This window comes from Colossoma macropomum, unplaced genomic scaffold, assembly GCF_904425465.1.
Source record: "Colossoma macropomum unplaced genomic scaffold, Colossoma_macropomum, whole genome shotgun sequence".
NCBI lineage: Eukaryota > Metazoa > Chordata > Actinopteri > Characiformes > Serrasalmidae > Colossoma > Colossoma macropomum.
This window is the reverse complement of record NW_023494793.1, coordinates 17,735,303-17,756,973: the sequence shown is the minus strand read 5'-3', so window position 1 is coordinate 17,756,973 and position 21,671 is coordinate 17,735,303. Positions and strand designations below refer to the sequence as shown.

The following is a 21,671-nucleotide window of genomic DNA, read 5'->3' as shown; positions in this document are numbered from 1 at the left end:
GGTTCACATTAAGATCGCATGGATACGTATCTGATCTAGGACCACATATGAAAGTGGCTCAGGTCGGATTTGGAAAGATCAGATTTGTGTGTCTGCACAGCCCTGTAAGCATCGTTTGTGCCATTTCAACCGGGTAATGTAAACCTAGCCTAAGGGATAAAGAGAGGTAGGAAAATGGCCATATAAAAATGAATTATGATTGATTTTGGTACATAAAACCACATTTATAAGTATACCTCAAGAGAAAAAATATAATAATAAAGAACATGTATGATATGGACCTGTCCAGGGTGTATCCTGCCTTCCGCCCAATGACAGCTGGGATAGGCTCCAGCACCCCACCGCGACCCAGAAGGATAAGCGGTTAGATGATAGATGGATGGATGGATGTATGATATGGGCCTTTTAATAACTTCTTGTTTTTCCCAACTTTGAATAGAAAATGTTGAACAAAATATTTGAGAATATCCTTTGGCATCTAGTTTATGATATTTAAATCCACATTGTACTAGTTATTATTGTATATAAAATAACTGGGGAGTGATAAGTAGTCTATTTCAGTTTACATTAATTTCTGTTCATTGTATGGTAATATGACTTTGTTTATACTTTTATTTAGGTGGGGAAGCCCATCTGTGACAAAGCTTTGTTTTGACTGTGGTCTGGAATCAACCCCCAAACAGCAAGAATTAGCTGGTGTGTGGGTGCACCTTCATTCAGGGATAAGAAGAGGTTGGAAGGTGGTCATACAAAAATGAATTACTAATGTTTTGGGTCCTTAGAAACACACAAACTGTCTTAATTGTCATTATATTAAATGTCATATTTGTTTTAAGTAAATTCCTCAAGGCTCAGCGGTTCATGAAAATCATTCCCTTTTGTGTCTTGACCCTTGTTTGATGTTGATGTTTTTGTTACTCAGTGGTCTGGTGGACCCACAGCATTATTGGCTTTCTTAATCAATACAGCCACAACAATTTACAATGTAAAAATGTAAAAATGTAAACAATGTAAAAATATCAGATGTTTAAATTATCACAAGTGTCCAGTGTAGGGTTCTCCTTTAGCAGCTGTAGCCAGTCAGCAGCCTGTCCATGTTGTCCACTCACACACACACACACACACATATACAAACACATACACACACAGACACACACACTAACAGCAGGCCATGTAGGAGGAGAACAGAGTGAAGGGACACCTCCACACTTTTATTCCATGCGGATTCACCCTAACACCATGTGCAATATAAATGTATAGGTTGTAGAGTGTAAAGTCATTGAAAATGTGTTCTTCGCAGAAAATGAGCAAAGTTCCACAGACCCGAACACCACACAAGGGTTAACTGTATGGGGATAGAACACTCAGTGATGTGCAGGAGGATACACATCCTGAAAGGTCAAGTTCCCTCGCTGAGAAAACCAAGCTTCCGCAAAAGTACCACGAATTTGAGTAATCACTTTAACGCCTGAGCGCGGATGGCCTGCCGTGTCCAACAGAGAGATTTTCATTGTTCAAACGGGATTAATCTAGTCATCCTGGTTTATTGTGGCTATTCTTACTGCTGGGGCTAAGCCACGGGCATCCGGTCACCTGCCGATCGCGTCACACGCTCAATTACAGGCTACGTTACCCCCTGCTCTCATTACACTAATGACCTCCCGTCCCTGTCTCAGGGCTGTTTTTCTGAAAGGATTTAATTAGACTCCTCAGTGTCTCTTCTTTTTCCCTCTCTCTGCTTTCACCACTCTCTGCAGTCCTTCTTGCTTCATATATGACCTTAACACTTGTTCTATTAATTGTTCTGTTAATTGTAAGAAGGGTCAAAACTGATGCTGTTTGCGCTGATGGATTGAAAGCACTATAAGAAGATAGTAGCAGCTCTAATTTGCAATATGCAATGTTCACTCATCAGCCCACTTTATTTAGTAGGAACACCTTTGTAGTTCCACTTTGCATGTAAACAGTTAGAGATTGTAGCCTGTATCTAGTCTCCATCTGTTGCCATGAATGATTTGTGTTAGCCATCCTCTAGCGCTTTATCAGTGGTCAGTTTCTAACCAGAGAACTGCTCATGCTTGTATATTTTTGCATTGCTTAGCAGTGACACTGAAGCGTGCCTGATACACGTCTACCAGGACCATGTCCACTACTATACCACTACCCTGTCAGTGTTAATGCTGTGCTCTGTGGTCAGAATCTAACCAATGATGTGCATGTGGAAGTACAAGGATGTTTTTCATAAAAAGTGAATGGTGAATGTACACTGAAACAAATATAAAATAAATCTCTCTCTTTTTTTGCCTTTTTTCTTTTACAGGAAACAGTAGAATATGCCTTCCTGATCATTTTCACTATAGAGACCTTTCTGAAGATCATAGCCTACGGACTGGTGATGCACCAGAACTCCTATGTTAGAAACGGCTGGAACATGCTGGATTTTGTAATTGTCATAGTGGGGTAAGTAAATGAATACATTAACACTCATTATACAACAGTTAGTTCCGGCCACGCAAGCTGATTGGTTGAGAAGCATTCTAACCTGTTATTTCACCATAACAGCACAGGTTTTTCACAAACACTGTATCACTGTATGCTAAGCAACGGCTTTGACAGCTGTAGGAGACGCTCAAGCCATTTGAACGTTTTTACTTTGCGCACAAACAGAAAATGGATACTTTTAAGATTACATATGACCTACAGCCGTTTTGGTCCGACTCTGAAGAAGAGACTACACTAAATTCCGAAACTGTCATCACCACTGAGCGGGGTTTTCAGTCGGCAGCTGTGACAGAAGAACAGCTAAACAACTTGGAATTAACCAGAAATGAACCAAATACCATTCGCCAAACAAAGTGGGCCATAAAATGCTTTACAGACTGGCTGTAACAAAACAAAATTATTATTGCTCTAGCAAAAATTGACAAAACTGACCTAAACTTGATATTACGGCAGTTTTATGGCTCAGTCCGATTTGGTCAGACTCTGAAGATGAGACTACACTTTTGGCGAGTGGTATTCAGTTAATTTCTGGCTAATTCCAGGTTGTTTAGGTGTCCTTCCGTCACAGTTCCCGACTGAAAAGCTTGTTTAGTGGTAATGACTGTTTCAGAATTTAGTGTAAGGAGCTGGAGAACGAACTGCTGGCTGTGCAGCGAGTGAGCGGAGTTCATTACTCTGACATAGCAACAAGCTGCTTGCTTAGGAACTATAATTTGGCGGAAGGAATTGCTAACATTAAAACTTATTAAATGACACATTCACAGCCCAATTTATTTATTTCTTACTTTATTTATTTAACTGTTATTGCAAATCGCCTTCAGCTTGTGTCTGCGACCAAATCGCAGCTGTGATGTTATTTCACGATAACACACTCCCTCGTACGTTCTATTGCTTAAGTCAGACACACACTGTGAAACAGAAAGGGTGCTCAGACTCTTATGACTCATTTCCTACGACGTAAGAGACTGGGCCAGATTCAAAAAACTCAGCGGTAACAGCGCTACGCTATGCAAAATGTGCGGCACGGTAAATAAGAGCTATTCATAAAGTCACCATGTACAACACTGTAGTATTTTCACTTGTGTTTTCGAGCAAGAGCCAATCAAAATCAACATGTAAATAAGATCATACATATTAAAGACCCATGGCAAGTGAAGCTCCAGTTGGCTGCCAAAATGGACACACCACGAAATAGATGAAAACAAAGAAAATGAAATTCTCTGAAACAGCTATAGATTTTAAGGGAAGAAGGGCTGAAAAATAATATTACATTTTTTGGTAAAGATGCTTTTAATTTTTAATCAAGAAACAAAGTGTCTTTATCAGAAAGGTTATTGGTACCAGAAAAAGGATGTGTATAAAAATAGAATTATAACATGAAATTTAAATTTTAATTTAATTTTAATTTTATTTCCTACTTTTCTTGGTCTCAGGAAGTACATTTTAAAATTAAAATTTTAAATTAAAATTCCTCTACCAAATACTAAATATCAGTTTTTACTTACAAGAAAGAATTTTTACTAGTCAAAATGTCATTTTCATGTTAAAATTGATTTCCTTTGTAAATTCAAAAATGGGATTAAAAGCTAAAACTACTTGCAATAAAATCAATTTTAACATATAATTAGAATCTCAACATGTCAAATTACTTATTTATTTACTTACTTATTTAACTACTTACTTACATATTACTTGCTCACGTATTTGAATTACAAGCTACTTTCCTTACACAGGAGGGAGTTTGCGAAACATTGAATTTGCCACAGGAGGAAGAGGCCATTTTAAGTACAGTGTCAGTTAAAAGTGTGAGAGGAACCTGTTAGTAATGTCTTCCACTGTCAGACCTAAATCTCCTTGTGAACTCCTGCAGCAGTTAGAAAGTCTGCCATGTTTAGTCCAAACAGATCAAAACATGCCTTTTAAATATATTGTTTAATCAGCTGAGTGTGTGACCAAACACGTTAGGAAACATTGCAGAAAATATAATTTAATCCACATCAGCTTCTTACCAAGTAAATTACAGGCAGAGTGGTTCAGGCATTACTTTTTGCAGGGTTGTGTTATGTTCTGAATCTCGTGCGAATGAGATAAAAGCGCTACCACGCCTCACATCACACAAGCGGTAAAACACACCGGTAATCCTCATTTATGAATGAGCAAAGGGGTTACCGCCACACTATCTACTTAACGTTACATAAATCTGGCACTGCATTTTATGAATCTGGCCAAAAGTATGTGGACATCACATCCTTACTCATTCGAAAAATCATCAGTATTAATATCGTGTTAGCCCCCCATTTTGCTACAATAACTGCCTCTGCTCTTTTTAGAAAGTCTTTCTATTAGATTTTGGAAGCACAAATTCTGGATGCGTGAATTTTCTTCCACTGAGCCACAAGAGTGTTAGTGAGGTCAAACACTGATGTTGAGAATCAAGGCCTATCCTGCAGTCGTTGTTCCATTTCATCCCAGAGGTGTTGGATGGGGTTGAGGTCTGTGCAGGCCTGTCATGTTCTTCCATACCAAACTTGCCAAACCAATTATTTATGGACCTCAATTACAGGGGGGCATTGTCATTCTGAATCAGGAGGGGGCCTTCCCTAAAACTCTTGCACACAGTTCTGTAGGAAATATTGTGTACTATATAAGATAACCTTCACTATAAAAAAGGGACTAGGCCCAACCTATGAAAAACAGCCTTAGACCATTATCCCCCCTACACCAAACTTGTGGTGGTCATTTGTAAATCACTTAAAGAACACAGTCCTAAGATGTAGGCTGTGGGGTTCTTTGGCATCACCGCATCAGAAATATACTTTAAGTGGATACAGTTACATACATTTCAAAGAAAATGAATACTGTGGCCTTGCAGGATAAGCAAGGTAATACAATTTACCATCTTAGAACTGAAAAATCAAACATTTGTCACCTCAAAACTATTTGGTACATTCATTCTGATCATAGAAGTTTGTTTTACTGTGGAGGCTCTGTGAAGATTCTGTTTCTGAGTGCAGTGCCTCATCTAAGAAAACATTGCATAATACTACTGCCCTGTCTCTTGAACCCAGTGACATCATGTTGTCATAGTGATGGCTCCCACACAGAGATTTAATGCTTTTTCTCTCACGCGAGTCAAGGTAATGTGTTCTGGAGCTCCCCACCTTGCCTTTTAAAGCTACACTTCCGCTGTCACTGTTAGACCAATGAAATATTAGCAAAGGATCAGGATGTCTTATTATTCTTTATTTATTTTCTTTGTTTATTCCTACTGTAGATAATGTTTTTACAGTGATGCTTGAGTATACAACAAAATGTGCATGCTTGGGTACAATGCATATGCAGTTAAAAAAAAAAACATTTTAAGTGGTGCAGCTTTATTTTTATGCTGCTTTGGATACTAGACATTAGACATTTGGATACTAGACAGACGTTCAGCCTAGTATCAGCCAGATTTGGGTGTTTACTATTAACACACACAAAATTGATTCATAAAAATTAACAGTGATTTGAGCTGTCAGTTTGTAAATGCACATACAGCACTGTGAAAAAGTCAGAGACCACCCATTTCTAGCTTCAAAACAAGCACTAAGTGCTTATTTTTCAGCATTAGAAAAAAAACATATTTAACAGAAAATTATACAGATGCCCCAACAACTTAATCACATTTTTTTCAGCATTTAGTGTTTCCACTCTTTGCCTTTATTACAATCTCTGTTCTTTTTGGGAGACTCAATTTCAAACTTTACAAAGAAATCTGCAGGGATATTTTTTCCACAACTCGAAAGTTCAGTCTTAGATGTTGGTTTTATTTTCTGCTTCTCACGATCCAAGTAATCCCAAACATATTCAGTGATATTGAAGTCTGGACGCTGGGGTGGCCAATTTATTGTTCTGAAAACTCCAGCAGCTACTTTGTTTAATCTGCAAATTTTCTTCTTTTTTGTTTAGTTTCATTTTCTCAGTAATAGCTTCTTGACAGCTACACATATTTTCGGACCCATGGTGTTGAGTTGTCTTCTTACAGTGGAAGGATGGACAGAAACTCCTGTGATTTTTTCAGATCTGAAGCAAGAGTAGAGCTAGACTTTCTCCTATCTCGCAAAAATGAAAGCTTTAAAAATACTATTTATCTAATGGTGACAGTTTTGGTGGTCTACCAGGTCTTGCAGGGTTGTAAAGAGTCCTGTTCTTCTAAATCTTTCAGTAATTTTTTGAACTCCAGTTTTGGATGCCCCAGTTTTTTTTTACTTTCTCTTTCTTTATACAAATGGATTATTTTATATCAAATCTCCTGAAGAATTAATAACTTCTACTGTTTTGACAGGAAATGAAGTGTTTTCTCTGATGTTTGCAAAGTATTGTATATTGGTGTGTGTATCACATTCTCATCATCAGGCATAGTGCCTGTATGTAATTATTGCTGATTCATTGAGAAGGTCAATTTTAATTGATGACTTTTAATCAAGTTATCATGACAGCTCTAGAACAGATATGCTGTATGCCATGGTACTGTTTGTACTGCAGCTTTTAAGAACGTTCTGTTGTTGTCATACATAATGAATATTTGTGTTTATCTGGTTGCTTGTTTGATAAAACTCGTGCATATTTACTGTGTGTGTGTAGCCTGTTCAGCGTGGTCCTGGAATTGATGACCAAAGAAGGCGATTCAAGCCAGTCTGGAGGGAAACCTGGCGGGTTTGATGTTAAAGCCCTGCGAGCATTCCGAGTGCTCCGCCCCCTCCGCCTCGTCTCAGGAGTGCCCAGTGAGTTGGCACCTTGGCATCACTCTAAGAACTTCCCCAATTTTTACTACGATGAGTTCATATTTAAAATAAGAAATTACATTTGTGAATTTAGCTTGCTTGATCTCACATCTCCCTTAACAGAAAATAGGTTTGAAATCTGTATGTTGAAGATCAGCAGATTTATAATGCTCTGAATATGCCAGTATTGTCTTGCTCTCAACCCAGAAGGCCACAGGTTTTCCTTGTTTAACACAGTTGTGATTCATCTCATAATGATTCATCATTGAAAAGGGTGAGAGTAGGAGGAACCTTGAGATAAACGTCTATGTCCATAATATTTGCAAAATTTCACCATAGACTACTGAGAGTGTATTACTTAGAATGTTCAGCAGTGCACTTTTCATACTGCATATATAACAACAAGGAACTACAGACAGTTTCGTCTGATTTACTTAGTAGCGCCTGAACTTGTTTTAACGTTGGCTCCAAACTGTGACATTGTTAATGCCTTGGTAATACTTTTACTGTGGTTGCAGGTTTACAGGTAGTGCTGAACTCCATCATTAAAGCTATGGTTCCTCTGCTGCACATCGCTCTGCTTGTACTCTTTGTCATCATCATCTATGCCATCATAGGCCTGGAACTCTTCATTGGAAAGATGCATTCCACCTGTTACATAAACGGCACACGTGAGTATCCTTGCGTATGTGTGCACATGCTTTTTCAGTTTGTCACGTCTTTCTACTTTTTCTTGTTCTATGCGATCATCGATTGCTTCACTACAATCACTGATTTGAGTATGTGTTGACATTCGTCATTGCTAAAACCTTACAAACAGCTAATTAGTCAGAGATCCTTAAACAGCCTTGAAGTTTTGGTAAACTCATGATCAAAGCAGTGGAGTAGTGATACATTCTTAAGATTGCTTCAGTAAGGCACTATGATTTAATTGTTAATGTCATGAGTTAATTAAATTGTAGTTACTTCTCCTAGAAGGTGACATAAACTGCAGAAAACAAAACTTTCCTTGCCAATTCACCATATAGATTATATGTCATTGGATGAACCGTCAGGGAAATCTCTGGCATTTTAGTGTCTTACTTTTTCAGAAAGCATGTGATTCTGCAGGCTGTTTGGATTTGCTGCTCAGTGCTGTCCCGCTCAATTTCGACCCACTTATTAAATCAGAAAATCTGCAACACGTTCGTTTGAAGATTTTTGGTGGGTCTTGTACAAAGACATTACAAGTGGATGTATTGCTCTGTTTCATACCATCTTCTAATGAAAGATCAGCCACCGTGGTCCAGATACAACTTTTTTTTTGGCTGAATGTACTGTAGGCCCTGCCATAATGGGATGATTGACTGGTTAGGAAGGCTGTGAAAGTAAAAATGCGGTCTGTGTAAATGAAATGTCAACACTAGTGCACCAAATAGCAAATGTAAATTGAATTATTGAATTTCATTTTTAATTTTAAGCCCAAACTTGCATGTATGATTGGAAAATTTAAATTCAAACCTAGGATGATGCTGCTGTTTTGCATATTGCTTTCTGATTTAATTTTGTTGGTCTCCAAAAGTTGGTCTCACTGTACTGTGCACCACTACAGCCATTGTTGGTCTCTCCACCACCGCACAGTAACCACAACCCCTACTCCCCCCCGACCCCTTCCACTGAGAGCTGTAAGCATTAGCATACAAAATCAGCACCCAGCAAATGGCCTTTTCTTCATAGTAGTGTGAATAATGGGGTAAAACACACCTCACAGAGACTAAAGTAAGGTGTTGTTTATTTGATACTCTTCACTGTTGTCTTTTAAAGAGAACAGGAAACTGCAATAAACTGGAAAAAGGAATAAAATATGTCTGCTTGAAACACTAAATGTTTAATGGCTCATTTTTTTTTTGTCTCTCTCTTCTTGTGTAGGTACGTTAGCAGAAGAAGAACCTGCTCCATGTTCATTGTCAGGCCATGGGCGCCACTGTACTGTTAATGGCACCGTATGTAAAGACGGCTGGCAGGGGCCCAACAATGGCATCACCAACTTTGACAACTTCCTGTTCGCTATGCTCACGGTGTTCCAGTGTATAACCATGGAGGGCTGGACGGAAGTACTGTATTGGGTAAATAACTGCACATTCAAAAGAGAGCTGACACAAATTTAAGTCACTTCACCTCCCAGCGAGACAATAGTGACGCAAACCTGCAGATCATGAAGTATAATTTTCTTGAACGAGTGTTGTCATAAGGGTAATGTAAAGAAGTGTCAAGCAGTGTTTTGGAATGCATTTGACCCCAAGCACATCTGGGGCAGCATTGTGCTATCATTTTCCCCTCACCTCTTTAATACAAATATAAAAGAAGTCAAAATATAAGGTTGTGTAAATCAGTGATTTCCAACTCCAGTCCTATTAGAACGATTTTATTATTTGTTATAATTGTTTATTTTCCCAAGATTTTGATGGCTTATGGCAAAATAATGGCTTATTTTCTTGAGATTTTAACTGCAACAGAAGACTTCCACGATGTTCTAAGCAATATATGTAGCACACCTCTATATCATTAAACACACACGTACAAATAATTATAGCCGATTAATGTTTGATAGGTAACACATTTTGGCATCAGTTAACACCCTCATTCGAGCCCTCCCCCCTAAATCAGGTGTTAATGCAACCCCTATTAACATGCTGTCATTAAAAAGCTGCATTAACGTTCGTTTAGGACTCAAAGTTTAGGACTCGGGACTTGACTTAAGACTTGACTGTCTTGACTTGGCTCGAGACTTGAGTGTCAAGACTTACTTGTTACTTCCAACTTAGTGACATGTTCCCACCTCTGGAATTAACTGTCCACCTCTTCTTTTTACATACCAAGAACTGGAGACAAGGATAGTGTGGAGAATCACAACAATTGTCACTTCCACCCTCCTCTCTCTCTTTCACTCTGTTTCTCTCTCCCTCGCCATCTTGCTCCCCCTCTCTCTCACTTCCCATTTATTCATCCGTTTCCATGGTAAACTCTCCAAATGCTAATGAGGCTATCAAAGTGAGCTTGTGCAAGTCTGACATTGTGTCGGAGAGAAAGCTCCGGACACTTGAATTGTGGGGGGCACACATGGAGTGGGAGGGAAAGAGAAAAGACAGGATTGACAATGAGGTTATGATATCTCCCTCTTTCTCTCTCCATTTTCTTAAGCTTCATCCTGTACTACCTGCACTTATTTCTCTTCACTCTCTTCATCCTCACCTACCACTTGCTGCCGGTGCCACCAGTAGTTCCTCTTAGATCTCACAGCTAACAAAACAAAATTGTATTTTATACTTTCAGCATCCCTGTTTTGTTTGATGGATTGATCAGAAAAGGCTATTTTGAAAACTAGCATTTAGCATGAATGGCATCTTCATAGAGGTTTTTTTCTGACATGAAAGCCTTTTAACAACTATAACCATGATAATACTGCCCACTTTGTGAGAAATATAACACAAGTATAATTTCTAATCATATGAAGGTCTTAATTACTGTATTCATTCCATAATGTAGCCAGCTAAGATGTAAATCGGATCAGACCACCCACAAACAGTACTGAATGATCCTTCATTGTTCAGGTGCTATGTGCATGGCCATTTACAGAGGCAGTCATTTTCAGATGGCATAGCCCAGAGCGGAATCATCTGGAGGTCAAGGCCGTGTTTTAAGATGATAATAAGACAATAATGCAATATTCCTGTTTTATTGAGTCTTCCTGTTCAAGTGAAATTTGTGTGTTCATATTTCTCTATTCCTCAGATGAATGATGCTATGGGTTTTGAACTGCCATGGGTCTACTTCGTCAGTCTGGTCATTTTTGGTTCCTTCTTCGTCCTCAATCTCGTTTTGGGTGTTCTCAGTGGGTGAGTGGCCACTTTAAAAGCCTTCTAGTTTTCCAGTTTTTCTCTCTCCCTGCCCAAGTTACACCAACACTGTGCCTGCACTTAGGGGTGAGCAATATGACTATGTTATTGTATTATGATAAATTGGTAACACTTTATAATAAGGGTACATGAACTGGCCGTAATTAAGGCATTTACTAATGAAAAACTAATCAGAAGGTAATGAGTCATTAATCAGGAACAAATGAATAAGTCATATATTAACAACCACAAGACTAAATTACTAACGCATGTACTAATGAATGAAGATGAAGGTAATAAAGTTTTTATTCAGTGCCTGGATTAATCAGGAATTCATGTGTTAATTAATGTTGTCACAAGATCCCCCTGAGACACAGTGCTCTGGAATATTATGCCTATCAAAGTCAACTGTTTTTTTTTATAGCTCCATCCTCTCATCATCTTGTCCTTCTTCTTCATCATGTTGTGTAAGCAGCCCTTGTATTTGCCTGTTTCTATCTGTCAGGTCTTGAGTTTATTGTTTTTGATTTCTTATGTTACCTCGTCTGTTTCTACCCACCTAGTGACTGTTTAGTAAAATTAAAAGCTTACACTGACATTGTTTTGCAACTAGTCCTCATTTGTGACAGTTGCCATAGTTTTAATTCATCTTTCATGTTAATAATATGACATGTTTTAACTCCTGTATTGATACACAGTGCCTCATGAGGGAATGGTTTAGCCTACAGTTACTACTGAACTCAGAAATTATTGGAGTGTCTTTCTCCTGGGGTCATAAGAATCCTGAATTGTATGCACATTTTTGTGCTTTCCCAGATCTAGTACACCTGATTGAACTCAACTGCTATATTTAAAAGCTCCTGTTGTGCTGGCTGAGGTGTGTCAGAGTGAGAAAAATACAAAACTATGCAGTGTCAATTCTCAATTCACTATAAAGAAAGCAGTGATTACTGATAACTCATGATGAATTCATAATGTTTGTGCCCCCTAAACTAAAGTGATGAACCAGTCACACTTTATTACTCATTAAATACTGATTCTTCATAATGAATTCATGTTTGTGCCCCCTAAAGTAACGTGATGAGCGAATCACACTTTATTACTGATTATATACTAATTCTTCATGATGAGTTCATAAGCTAATACAATAGCAGGGGTTAATCACTTTACTTACCAAAATGAGTCATTCTTTTGCCCTCTCAAGAACAGTGATGAACGATAAGTAGCTAACTACAATATGGCTCATATGAAAACATGACATTGACGAAATTCACAGGAATTCAAGAAAAAACATATTTTATTATCATCTTATGACTTCTACACAATACACAGAACTAGAGCACGTGAATCTGTCACTGTAACACGGAAAATGAAGAGAAACCAATACTGGTTCTGTAGTTCTGCAAACATCTGTAAAACGGACAGAACTGCTAGCTAATTAAAGTCACAAAGATGTTCATACTGCAGCGGTGTTTCCAAATAACTCACACAAGCTGAAGATTCGAGTCTGTGACTCAGCTTTACTGAAAAACTCAGAACGGAGTACAAAAGAAAGGGGAGAATATGGCGCTAGGTTAGCGCTCGGCAGTTAGCGCGCCCTCTCGCTGTCTCGGCTCAGTCTGTTTACTACTAGGCCCTGTGAAGCACTTCCACCGCACACATAGCCCTTCACAATAAGAGTCCCTGTCAAAGGAGGAATAAAATGAACCAAGCAGCATAAAATTAACATGTGATTTTAATCAGACAGAATAGACCTGCCTGACGCCACATATTACTACTACAATCACACGACGCACGTGAGAAACACAAACACCTTATTATTAAATCCAAAAAGGTTTATTGCAAATAACTAAGCACCAAACCAAATATTTAAGCTACTTTATAACGAATTTAGAAATGATAGTTCCTGCAAATCCGTTGTTTTACCACAGATAACAGCTGCATGTTTTACACCTTCTAAAAAGTCTAAAAAGAGGTGAGGCATGAACATACATACCAGCACTCACAACACTCAGACAACAATACCACGTGTAAATATTATATCTGCGATGTAAATTACGTATATAATACAGTATGCATATGCATAACTCACCTTTAAAAGTAAGAAAAATGCGTAATATTGCAAAAAGGCGAAAAGATAAATATTGAATTTTTTTTTATTATTTCAATTATTTTCATTCGCTGCTCTTAAACATTGTACTAGAGATATTCACTCAAGTCTCTATGGCCTCTTGACATATAGCATTTAACACAATTACTGCCATTTACTGGTGAAGAAAAATAGCAGTAATTTCCAGCTGTGGTAAAAAAATGCTGTGTTTTCATTAATAAAACATTTAGATATAGCAAATTTTTTAAAAGAATAATAGATGTATAATGGGAAACACATTGTCATTTTCTGAAGGTGGTATTTCTCAGAATAACTGTGGCATATATTAAGATAATTCACAGTTTTAATTAAATCAAATGCCTATTTTCAGTAAATAAACTAGTTTACAGTTTATTAAACATACAACAGTTTATGTTTCTGTTGTAACAGTATGACACTGCAGTATGACATAGGTAATCATAAATTGCATGAATAGAATGAAACTAACAGAGCTTCTGGCAGCTTGCCAATGTGTACTAACATTCTTTTTGTATGCTTAATTAACACATGAATTCCTGATTAATTCAGGCACTGAATAAAGCCTTTATTACCTTCATCTTCATTCATTAGTACGTGCATTAGTAATTTCGTCTTGTGGTTGTTAATATATGACTTATTCATTTGTTCCTGATTAATGACTCATTACTTTCTGATTAGTTATTCATTAGTAAATGCCTTAATTACTGCCAGTTCATGTACCCTTATTATAAAGTGTTACGGATAAATTATATCATAATATGCCACAATGTGCTTTTCTGAGCATGTTGTATATATAGTCAATAGAAACACTGACCTACTGCATGTTTCGTTAAAAATGGAGCATAATTAGTCCTGTTTAATTGGGTTTAGTACAGAGAAATGTTGAATGAAAATCATTGTACTCTTTTTTGATAATACGTAGCTGGTTTATTCTGTCTGTTCCACCTTATCAAACTTCAGACAAAATATTGTGATGCATATTTTGTATATATCTCTAAATCTTAAAGTATTGTGATTTTTAGGGCTGGCTTCATCTTTTTTTTGACCCTTTTGACCCCAACAAAATTCTAGAACATCTGTAGTTTCCTGACAGTTTTATGAGTATGAGAGTATGAGCCTTATTTATCACTTGTCTCAAGAAAACATTCATAAAACCAGATGAAAATTGCAATTACTTAACACTGGCCATGATTTTAGGCTATAAAAAACATGTCATACCCATGTATCATTAGCTTAAGGCTGAACACAACCACACATCCCCCCACAATTTTTCAAGTCGTCCCTTTAAAGGACTGAAGCAAGATAAGTTGGTAAAAGACTGGCAAGACGACTGACAAACATTCACACAAAGAGAAGTTCTTTGGTTTGCCTGTAGTTTTGATTGTTATAAAATATTCAGCTGAAGAAGCTGAGCATGTAGCTTTCCATTTAGTAAACCAGCTAGACTCACTATAAAAATAGCGCTAGAAAGATATAAAAGATTTATTTCTTGATTTTACTTCTGTATCACCTCTGCTGTCTAGGTAGACAAAATATTTAACCAGACTCAACTTTCTGCAAATCTGACATAATTTTACAGCATATTTATCCCTGGTCAAGTACAGACCATGTGCTGTGCAATGAATTAAACGGACGTCTCAAAGTGCTCCTTTAAGCGTATACCGAAATTCAATAATATAAAAGTTCCATTCATTACTGGGCAAAAAGCGAAAAATAGTAAAAGTGATAGCTACTTAAATCACAAATGCAAGCACATTTATGTCCATTGTTAATATGTTAGAAAAAAACAGCCAGCATTTCCTAACAGCTTTTTTCTATAAGGGTGTACGAAAACAAATAAATATATTTGACATTCCTTAAAAAGCTCCTTATGATGATGCATGTTTAAAACATTTTATATGATGGAATAATAAAGATTAATATTAATATGATTAATAATGCAAAACTGAGGTATAAAACACTTCTGTGCCTGATACACTTATAACAATGCAGCACCCTTTAACATGCTGCTATCAAGTTGATGTCACTGCTTTACAGAGAATGGTCCATCAACAGTGGTCATATGGTGATCCCTTTGCATTGATGGACAGGGTAGAGGGTGGCTAATCAATTGTGCCTAACAATGGATGGGCTGTGGCCAGTAATTATACTTAAGAAGTACATCTATATTGTACGTGGATTTGATAATATGGCTGGTAAGTATAGATACAAGTGCAGGTAACCAGGCAACTCAGTTTATATACATGCCTTTACAACAGAAACAGGAATATGCATCATAATTAATAATATGAAGAGATTATAAAATGTCTTTGTTGACAAAAGTAATATTTTAGTGTGTAACGGCATCTGTTTCTCACATATATGTGTGTGTGGATGCGTGTCTGAAACACAGAGAGTTCTCTAAAGAGCGAGAGAAGGCAAAGGCTCGCGGAGACTTCCAGAAGCTTCGGGAGAAGCAGCAGCTAGAGGAAGACCTGAAAGGCTACCTGGACTGGATCACTCAGGCCGAGGACATCGACCCTGAGAACGATGAGGAAGGAGACCAGGAGGGTAAACGCAACCGTGAGTACACCCACACACTGCACACCTGATGTGCCAGTTTTCTGTGCCATGTGTTCACTTTTATGTTTTCCGGTACACTGTAATGCTGTCTGATACACTAACTAAAGAATGACTTCGATCTCTCTTCCTTTTGGTCTTTGTGTTATTGGTGATTTGAAAGGTATAGGTTTAGATTAGCCCTCCAGAGCCAGAGCCGTATTCAGAGTTAAATGTAATGAAATAATACTAAAACTGCGCACAACAGTATTCAGACCTTTGACTTGTCTATGGACTGAAGTGCGACTCAGACAGTTGCGCATGGGGTGGAGTTTGCTGTAAACTGAGGTGGATGTCTTAGTTCTATTTAGACATGTTTCAGTTCTTCAATAACTTCTGCAAGTGGCTGTAATAAGTCTAGTGCCACTGTCTGGCAATTTGTTGTAACTTGTTTTAATTTGTTGATTCAGAGGGGAGCTGGGCTGAGGAGAAAGATAAATGAAAGTCTACCCACTTTACCGCTATGGCTTTTTGCTGTGATAGATACAAGCTAAAGTATGTAAAGCACTTTAACTGTTCTTTGTATATGTGTTCTTGAATACTGGAATGGAACTTGGGCACTGGAAGATGATGTCAAGCAAGAACACGAGGACGCAAGAGCACACAGAAATGCATATTGAGAAACAGCTCTGTTTTGGAATTTTTGTGTCATTTGGTCTCTTCCCGTGTATTGCAATAGATAGCAGGTGTTTATATTAAAAGGAGTAGCTCACCCGTAGATGAAAAACTTATGTCCCTGAAAGTTCTACATAAGCAAAATCTGGCAATCTCAGAGCCAATTCAGTAATTGAGTTTCAATATGCTGAATGTGCTGCTTAGAAAATCGATTTAAGGGGGAATTCCACTGATTTTTAAGAAAGTCTGCATAATTGTTCACAGCTGTAGTCATAGGAACCAGATGATCATGTTTAATATGTCTAAAAGCTAACTTTTGCAGAATGTTATTACATAAAACATTTTCAAATACTAGCCTGATTTGTGTTATAGACATTGCAACCCCCTGGTTCCTATCTCCACCACTGAAAGAAAATTTTGTAAGTTTGTAGGTTTCTCAGTGAGCTATTTCACATCAACCCCACACTGAATGGCTTTGTTTACATTTCAACAGTTCAATTATGCAGATTGAATTTTTTTTTAATTTGTGGAATTCCACTTCCAAGCACTGGATGTATGTATCTGTTGATATAACTTTTCAACATAAATGATTAACTCTGAATACGGCCCTTAGTCCCTATTTTTGACCGTCAAATAAGGAAAAAAATGTGTATGTTATTTAGCCATTAGTGGCAAAATGTACAACCCTTAACCCCTGACCATAATCTTCCAGCCGCAGTCCCAGCCTCTATCTCCCTCGCTATCTCTCTCTTAAACTCATATAAGAGTCTTAATCTTCTTTCTCTCGGCTCATCCCTCTCTTCTCCCAGCCACCCTTGCGCTCACATTCCTCCCAGCCTTGCTCTTCATTCGGTCCCTTCCATCCTTCTGCTGATCCCACTCCTTCTCTGTTCTCCTTAGCTCAGATGTTTTTGTCCTACCACATGTTCTTCTACCTGCCCTCCTCTTTAGGTGCCTCCTCTCATGTTTCCATTTCTCTTTACCTCGCCTATTCCTTTTCATCCTTGGAGCAGATGTTGCATGAATTAAGGAGAAACACACAATTAGGAATGACAAAAACGCACTTGCCCGCACGCAGACCAGGCTTTAAACTGTCTTCCTGCCCCTTGACAGTAGGTTTATCTGTTATGTAAATCCAGCTGAATGAACACACTGCAATTATAGCCTCACTCAAGGTTGTGCTCAGGGATGCAATTGGAAGTATCTAGATTGTCTGGCCATTTAGCATCTGTACAAAAGTGCAGTTTAGCCCTTTCAGTAGCAGAGCTAAATAATTCTAATGAATTATTTTTAATCATTCATACTAAAATTTTTAAAAATTACACATAGTACGCAATCATAGAGAGAAATGTTGCTGCAGTCTTGGGTTTTATGAATATCTCCAGTTCTGCTTGGTTTATTATAGACAGTTGTATTAGGCCTGATAAAGCAGAATTTTATTACATCTTACAGTTTCAGCCAAACAGTCTGTCTGTTAGTGGACAGAGGACAGTGAGTGAGAGGATGAGAGTTAGTGAGAGTGAGAGAGAGAGAGAGAGCGTAATCCCAATCCTCTTTATGTAAGCGGCGCGTGACGCACTGCAAAACACACAATTCAACTACCCTGCGTCCTGTTTTTGTCTCTTTGATTCCTCACTCTCTCTTTCTTTCTCTCTCCTGTCTTTTTCTCTCTCAGTTTTTCTCTCACAATCCGTCCACATGTGAATCTGTGCTACTTACTCAGAAGTGAATTATGTGATGCACTCAATGTTTCAGTTTGAGGTAGCACTTTGATATTTCTTGTTCAAGCTACAATATGCTACAAGATAGAGTGTTGAGTATATAAACCAAGGAATGACATATTAATAGATTGTAGATTTTGAGTGAAATAGTCCTATAATGGCCACTTATGTCTATGCTCTTTAGGAATAAAATAGTTTTGATAATAAAAAAAAAATATTGCTAATAGAGTAATAAACAGGTAATCAACTTTATATCAAATTTGAAAGTGCAATTTCAAATAGCAAGAGTTGCAGTTTTAATTATGTCCTGTGTTATTTAATGTTGACTCAACTTTTAAGTGGGAAAATTTAACCTAATAAAAGTTTGCGAAGTGGCAGTCTGGCACACTACATTCAGTATTCAAGCCCCAAGGTTGAAGAAATAGATGTTATGTTGATCTTAGCTCTGTCAAATAATTAAAATAATGAATGATGATTAATTGCATTAATTGTCTTATTTGCTTACATTTGACCTTAACACTCTGTTGCACCTCAGGGCAACAAACGTTTTCCTCACTTTACAATAACATTATATTTAAGGACACTGACAGGGTTAAAAAAGGGCATAAATAAAGGGCAGAGTTTGAGTAAGTCAGCAAAAAAGCATGTATTTGGTCATAATATCTCTTAGTGGGCACTTTCAACTCTCTTTTTAACATTCAGTATCATTTTTCAGTTATGTGAATTTGCAGAAATATGTTTGTTGCCTAGAAGCAACACTGCGACAGTGAAGTGGATTTAGCCAGTCACAAGTCAGGTCTCACCACTTCAGGGAACACGGATCTATATCATTTCGTCCCATTGTCGCACAATGTTGCCTCAAAGCAACATACCCCAAAAGGACCCCTGCACTCATTATTATTTAAAAAGTGATTTGAATTCAATAATCAGGTCAATTTTATGCAAGAAAAGTGAACCGGATTTATTTTTTTTAAATTGCTCTCATAATGCGTGCAGTGGAGGGTTAAAGAAAGATTTTTTTAAATAGCTTATGAGTGAGTATGTGAGTTGTATAAGTGAACAAAATAAACTTCACTAGAATGTCTAGAATGTATAGTCATATGCAAAAGTTTGAACACCTCCACTCAAATTATGTTTTGTGGATTTTCTAAGTGAAAGTAAGTTAACACGTCCTCTACCGAGAGCACAACTATGGCCGTTTTCTGCTAATTTTGTTGTAGAATTTTAATTCGCTTGCTGATTTTAACATAATGGAAGAAACAAAGCATACAATGTTTTTATGTTTTATTTTAATTTTTTCCCCAATATGTTAAGTTCAGCAAATAATGCAGATGTGCCTTCTTTGTAGAGGATGATGTAACTTATTTTCACTTAGAAAATCAACAAAACCTGTCATTTGACCAGGGGTGCCAAAAATTTTACATATGACTATTAATTACCTTCAACAATTCAGGACAAACCTACTCGCGTTAGGCTGATGTTGAAAACTTACCTTGATCAATTCTCTTGGACAAGCCACATGACATCATAGGTTTGCTGGGTTAAAACAATACTCAGGAACAGTATTCCACTGCAATATATACTGTCCAGTGTACTTAGCATATCCCAGTTATTATTATATTATATTATATTATATTATATTATATATCATTATGCTTAAAAATAGAGTAGCCTACGTACGATAAGTTAAAAAGCCAAATATAAATGAGTATGGGTTTAGTTTAGAATGATACAAAGGTTTATGGAAGGCTCACAGGGAGTTACATTTTTATTAGGTAGTGGTGTGGATAATAAAGAAATATGGAGATGGTATATTAGCCAGAATATATGAAGGGCATCTAAATCAGAGGTTTGCTCAGGGTAGGAATATTACCGTCATCTATGTAAATAAATCTTGTTTCTGCATTTTCTGCCCTACTGTGAGAGGATAGCCATGATTTTCTTCTTGTATCATTCTCAGAACTTGCAACAAATGTAGGCTGACCAGTGTGAAGATGACATAGTACACTGCAAAAATAAGTGAAATCAACGTAAATCTAGTCTAAATATTGAATTCTTTTCATTTTAAGATTGATGTTTGAATATCATACGATTTCTAGAATGTTTTACTTGTTTTACATAACTTTATGTAGTCTTTTTTTTTTACTGGAACAAAATGTTTTTATACAGTGTTTTTTTATTATTTGATTACTGAATCCTGGTTTGAATTTGCGGCACCAGATCACACCTGGATTTTATGGATCATGGAACACACTGAGACCTATTAGTCTAAATTAGACAAATAAGCCTGACCTTTATAATCAAGCTTCACAGAATATCCCCCAGGGGTTTAAAACAGTATTGCCTGTATGTTTCATGAATCTATATAGGCTTCCCAACAGCGATAAATGTCTGTTTTTGGAATTCAGCCAAGATTCAGCCAAGAGCAATTCTTTGAATATAAAAACCATTGCCTTTTGCAGATAGGAATTAGCATCCAGTTTGCCAAGCACTGGGCTCACCACCTCATTGTTAGATGGTTAACGATAAAACAAATAGTCATGTAGTTGTGTAACTGTCAGATTGCATCCTGCAGCACTGACTTTTGAATGCTATGGAGATTATGTGTGTTGTTAGGGTTGCCACCTCAGCAGTTTAAAATGAAAACACTTAAAATTAAAACACTTAATCAGTGCTATGCTAATGATTCAGTCTAAGCAAGATAGATGCTATAGAACCTAATCTTCTCAGCTTTGAGTTAAAGTGCTGCCTATTGCCTGAACATGTCACCAGCAGTGCACCTTTCCCATACAGTTGTTCCTGTGCTAAGGGTAATCTAAACTAATCAAACCCACTCTTTAGCCCTTTGTGGATGTGATTAATTTTTACATTAGGGGGTACAGTAATGTAATTTTAGTCCCGTCTGAATGTGGTATGTCAGTTATTTTTTAACCGTCTGTAAAATGAACGGTAGACATAACTTAAGCTTATGCACGAATTGATATGTCGGTAAAAATGTTAATATTTTCTATTACAAAACGTTTTTTTAAGTATGCAAGCACTCAAATAATTGTTTACTTATGATATCTGTGGCTGTTATGATCTTTGTGACTGTTCTAACTTAAGTGTATGACACAGAACAATAAAACATAAAATCACAGGAAAACGTTTTCTGCAGTGATGTTGACTGTGGCTGTGAATTCTCAGGCTAACAGTGCTGGTGACATAGTGCGTTCACTTAAGACAGCAAGACACATGACTAGGGAGAATAGAATAACAGTTTAACTAAAAATGTTTGAACATGTTTTCTTCTCATTTCTGGAGGAAATGAGTGTGTGGATCAAGTAGCCACTTCCATCTCTGTCATTTGTACTCAGATTTTCTATCTGTGCAAATTGGTCATAAACATTACAGACCTGCTGTGGTGAAATTTCATTAGCCCACCTCCCCATGTAAAACTAATCAGACTCAGAATAGAGCTTTACTATAC

At 37.3% G+C, this 21,671-nt stretch overlaps 1 protein-coding gene across 9 annotated transcripts in view; it reads left to right on the top strand.

Moving 5' to 3' along the window:
* cacna1db (calcium channel, voltage-dependent, L type, alpha 1D subunit, b) overlaps nucleotides 1-21,671 on the top strand; it is a 138,796-nt gene that overhangs the window by 65,343 nt on the left and 51,782 nt on the right. For all 9 annotated transcript variants that reach the window (XM_036578681.1, XM_036578689.1, XM_036578688.1 and 6 more), the window contains 6 exons: nucleotides 2,321-2,460; nucleotides 7,126-7,265; nucleotides 7,784-7,936; nucleotides 9,174-9,370; nucleotides 11,037-11,140; nucleotides 15,661-15,830. In XM_036578681.1, the coding sequence (XP_036434574.1) occupies nucleotides 2,321-2,460; nucleotides 7,126-7,265; nucleotides 7,784-7,936; nucleotides 9,174-9,370; nucleotides 11,037-11,140; nucleotides 15,661-15,830 (904 nt within the window). The remainder of the gene's footprint in view (nucleotides 1-2,320; nucleotides 2,461-7,125; nucleotides 7,266-7,783; nucleotides 7,937-9,173; nucleotides 9,371-11,036; nucleotides 11,141-15,660; nucleotides 15,831-21,671) is intronic.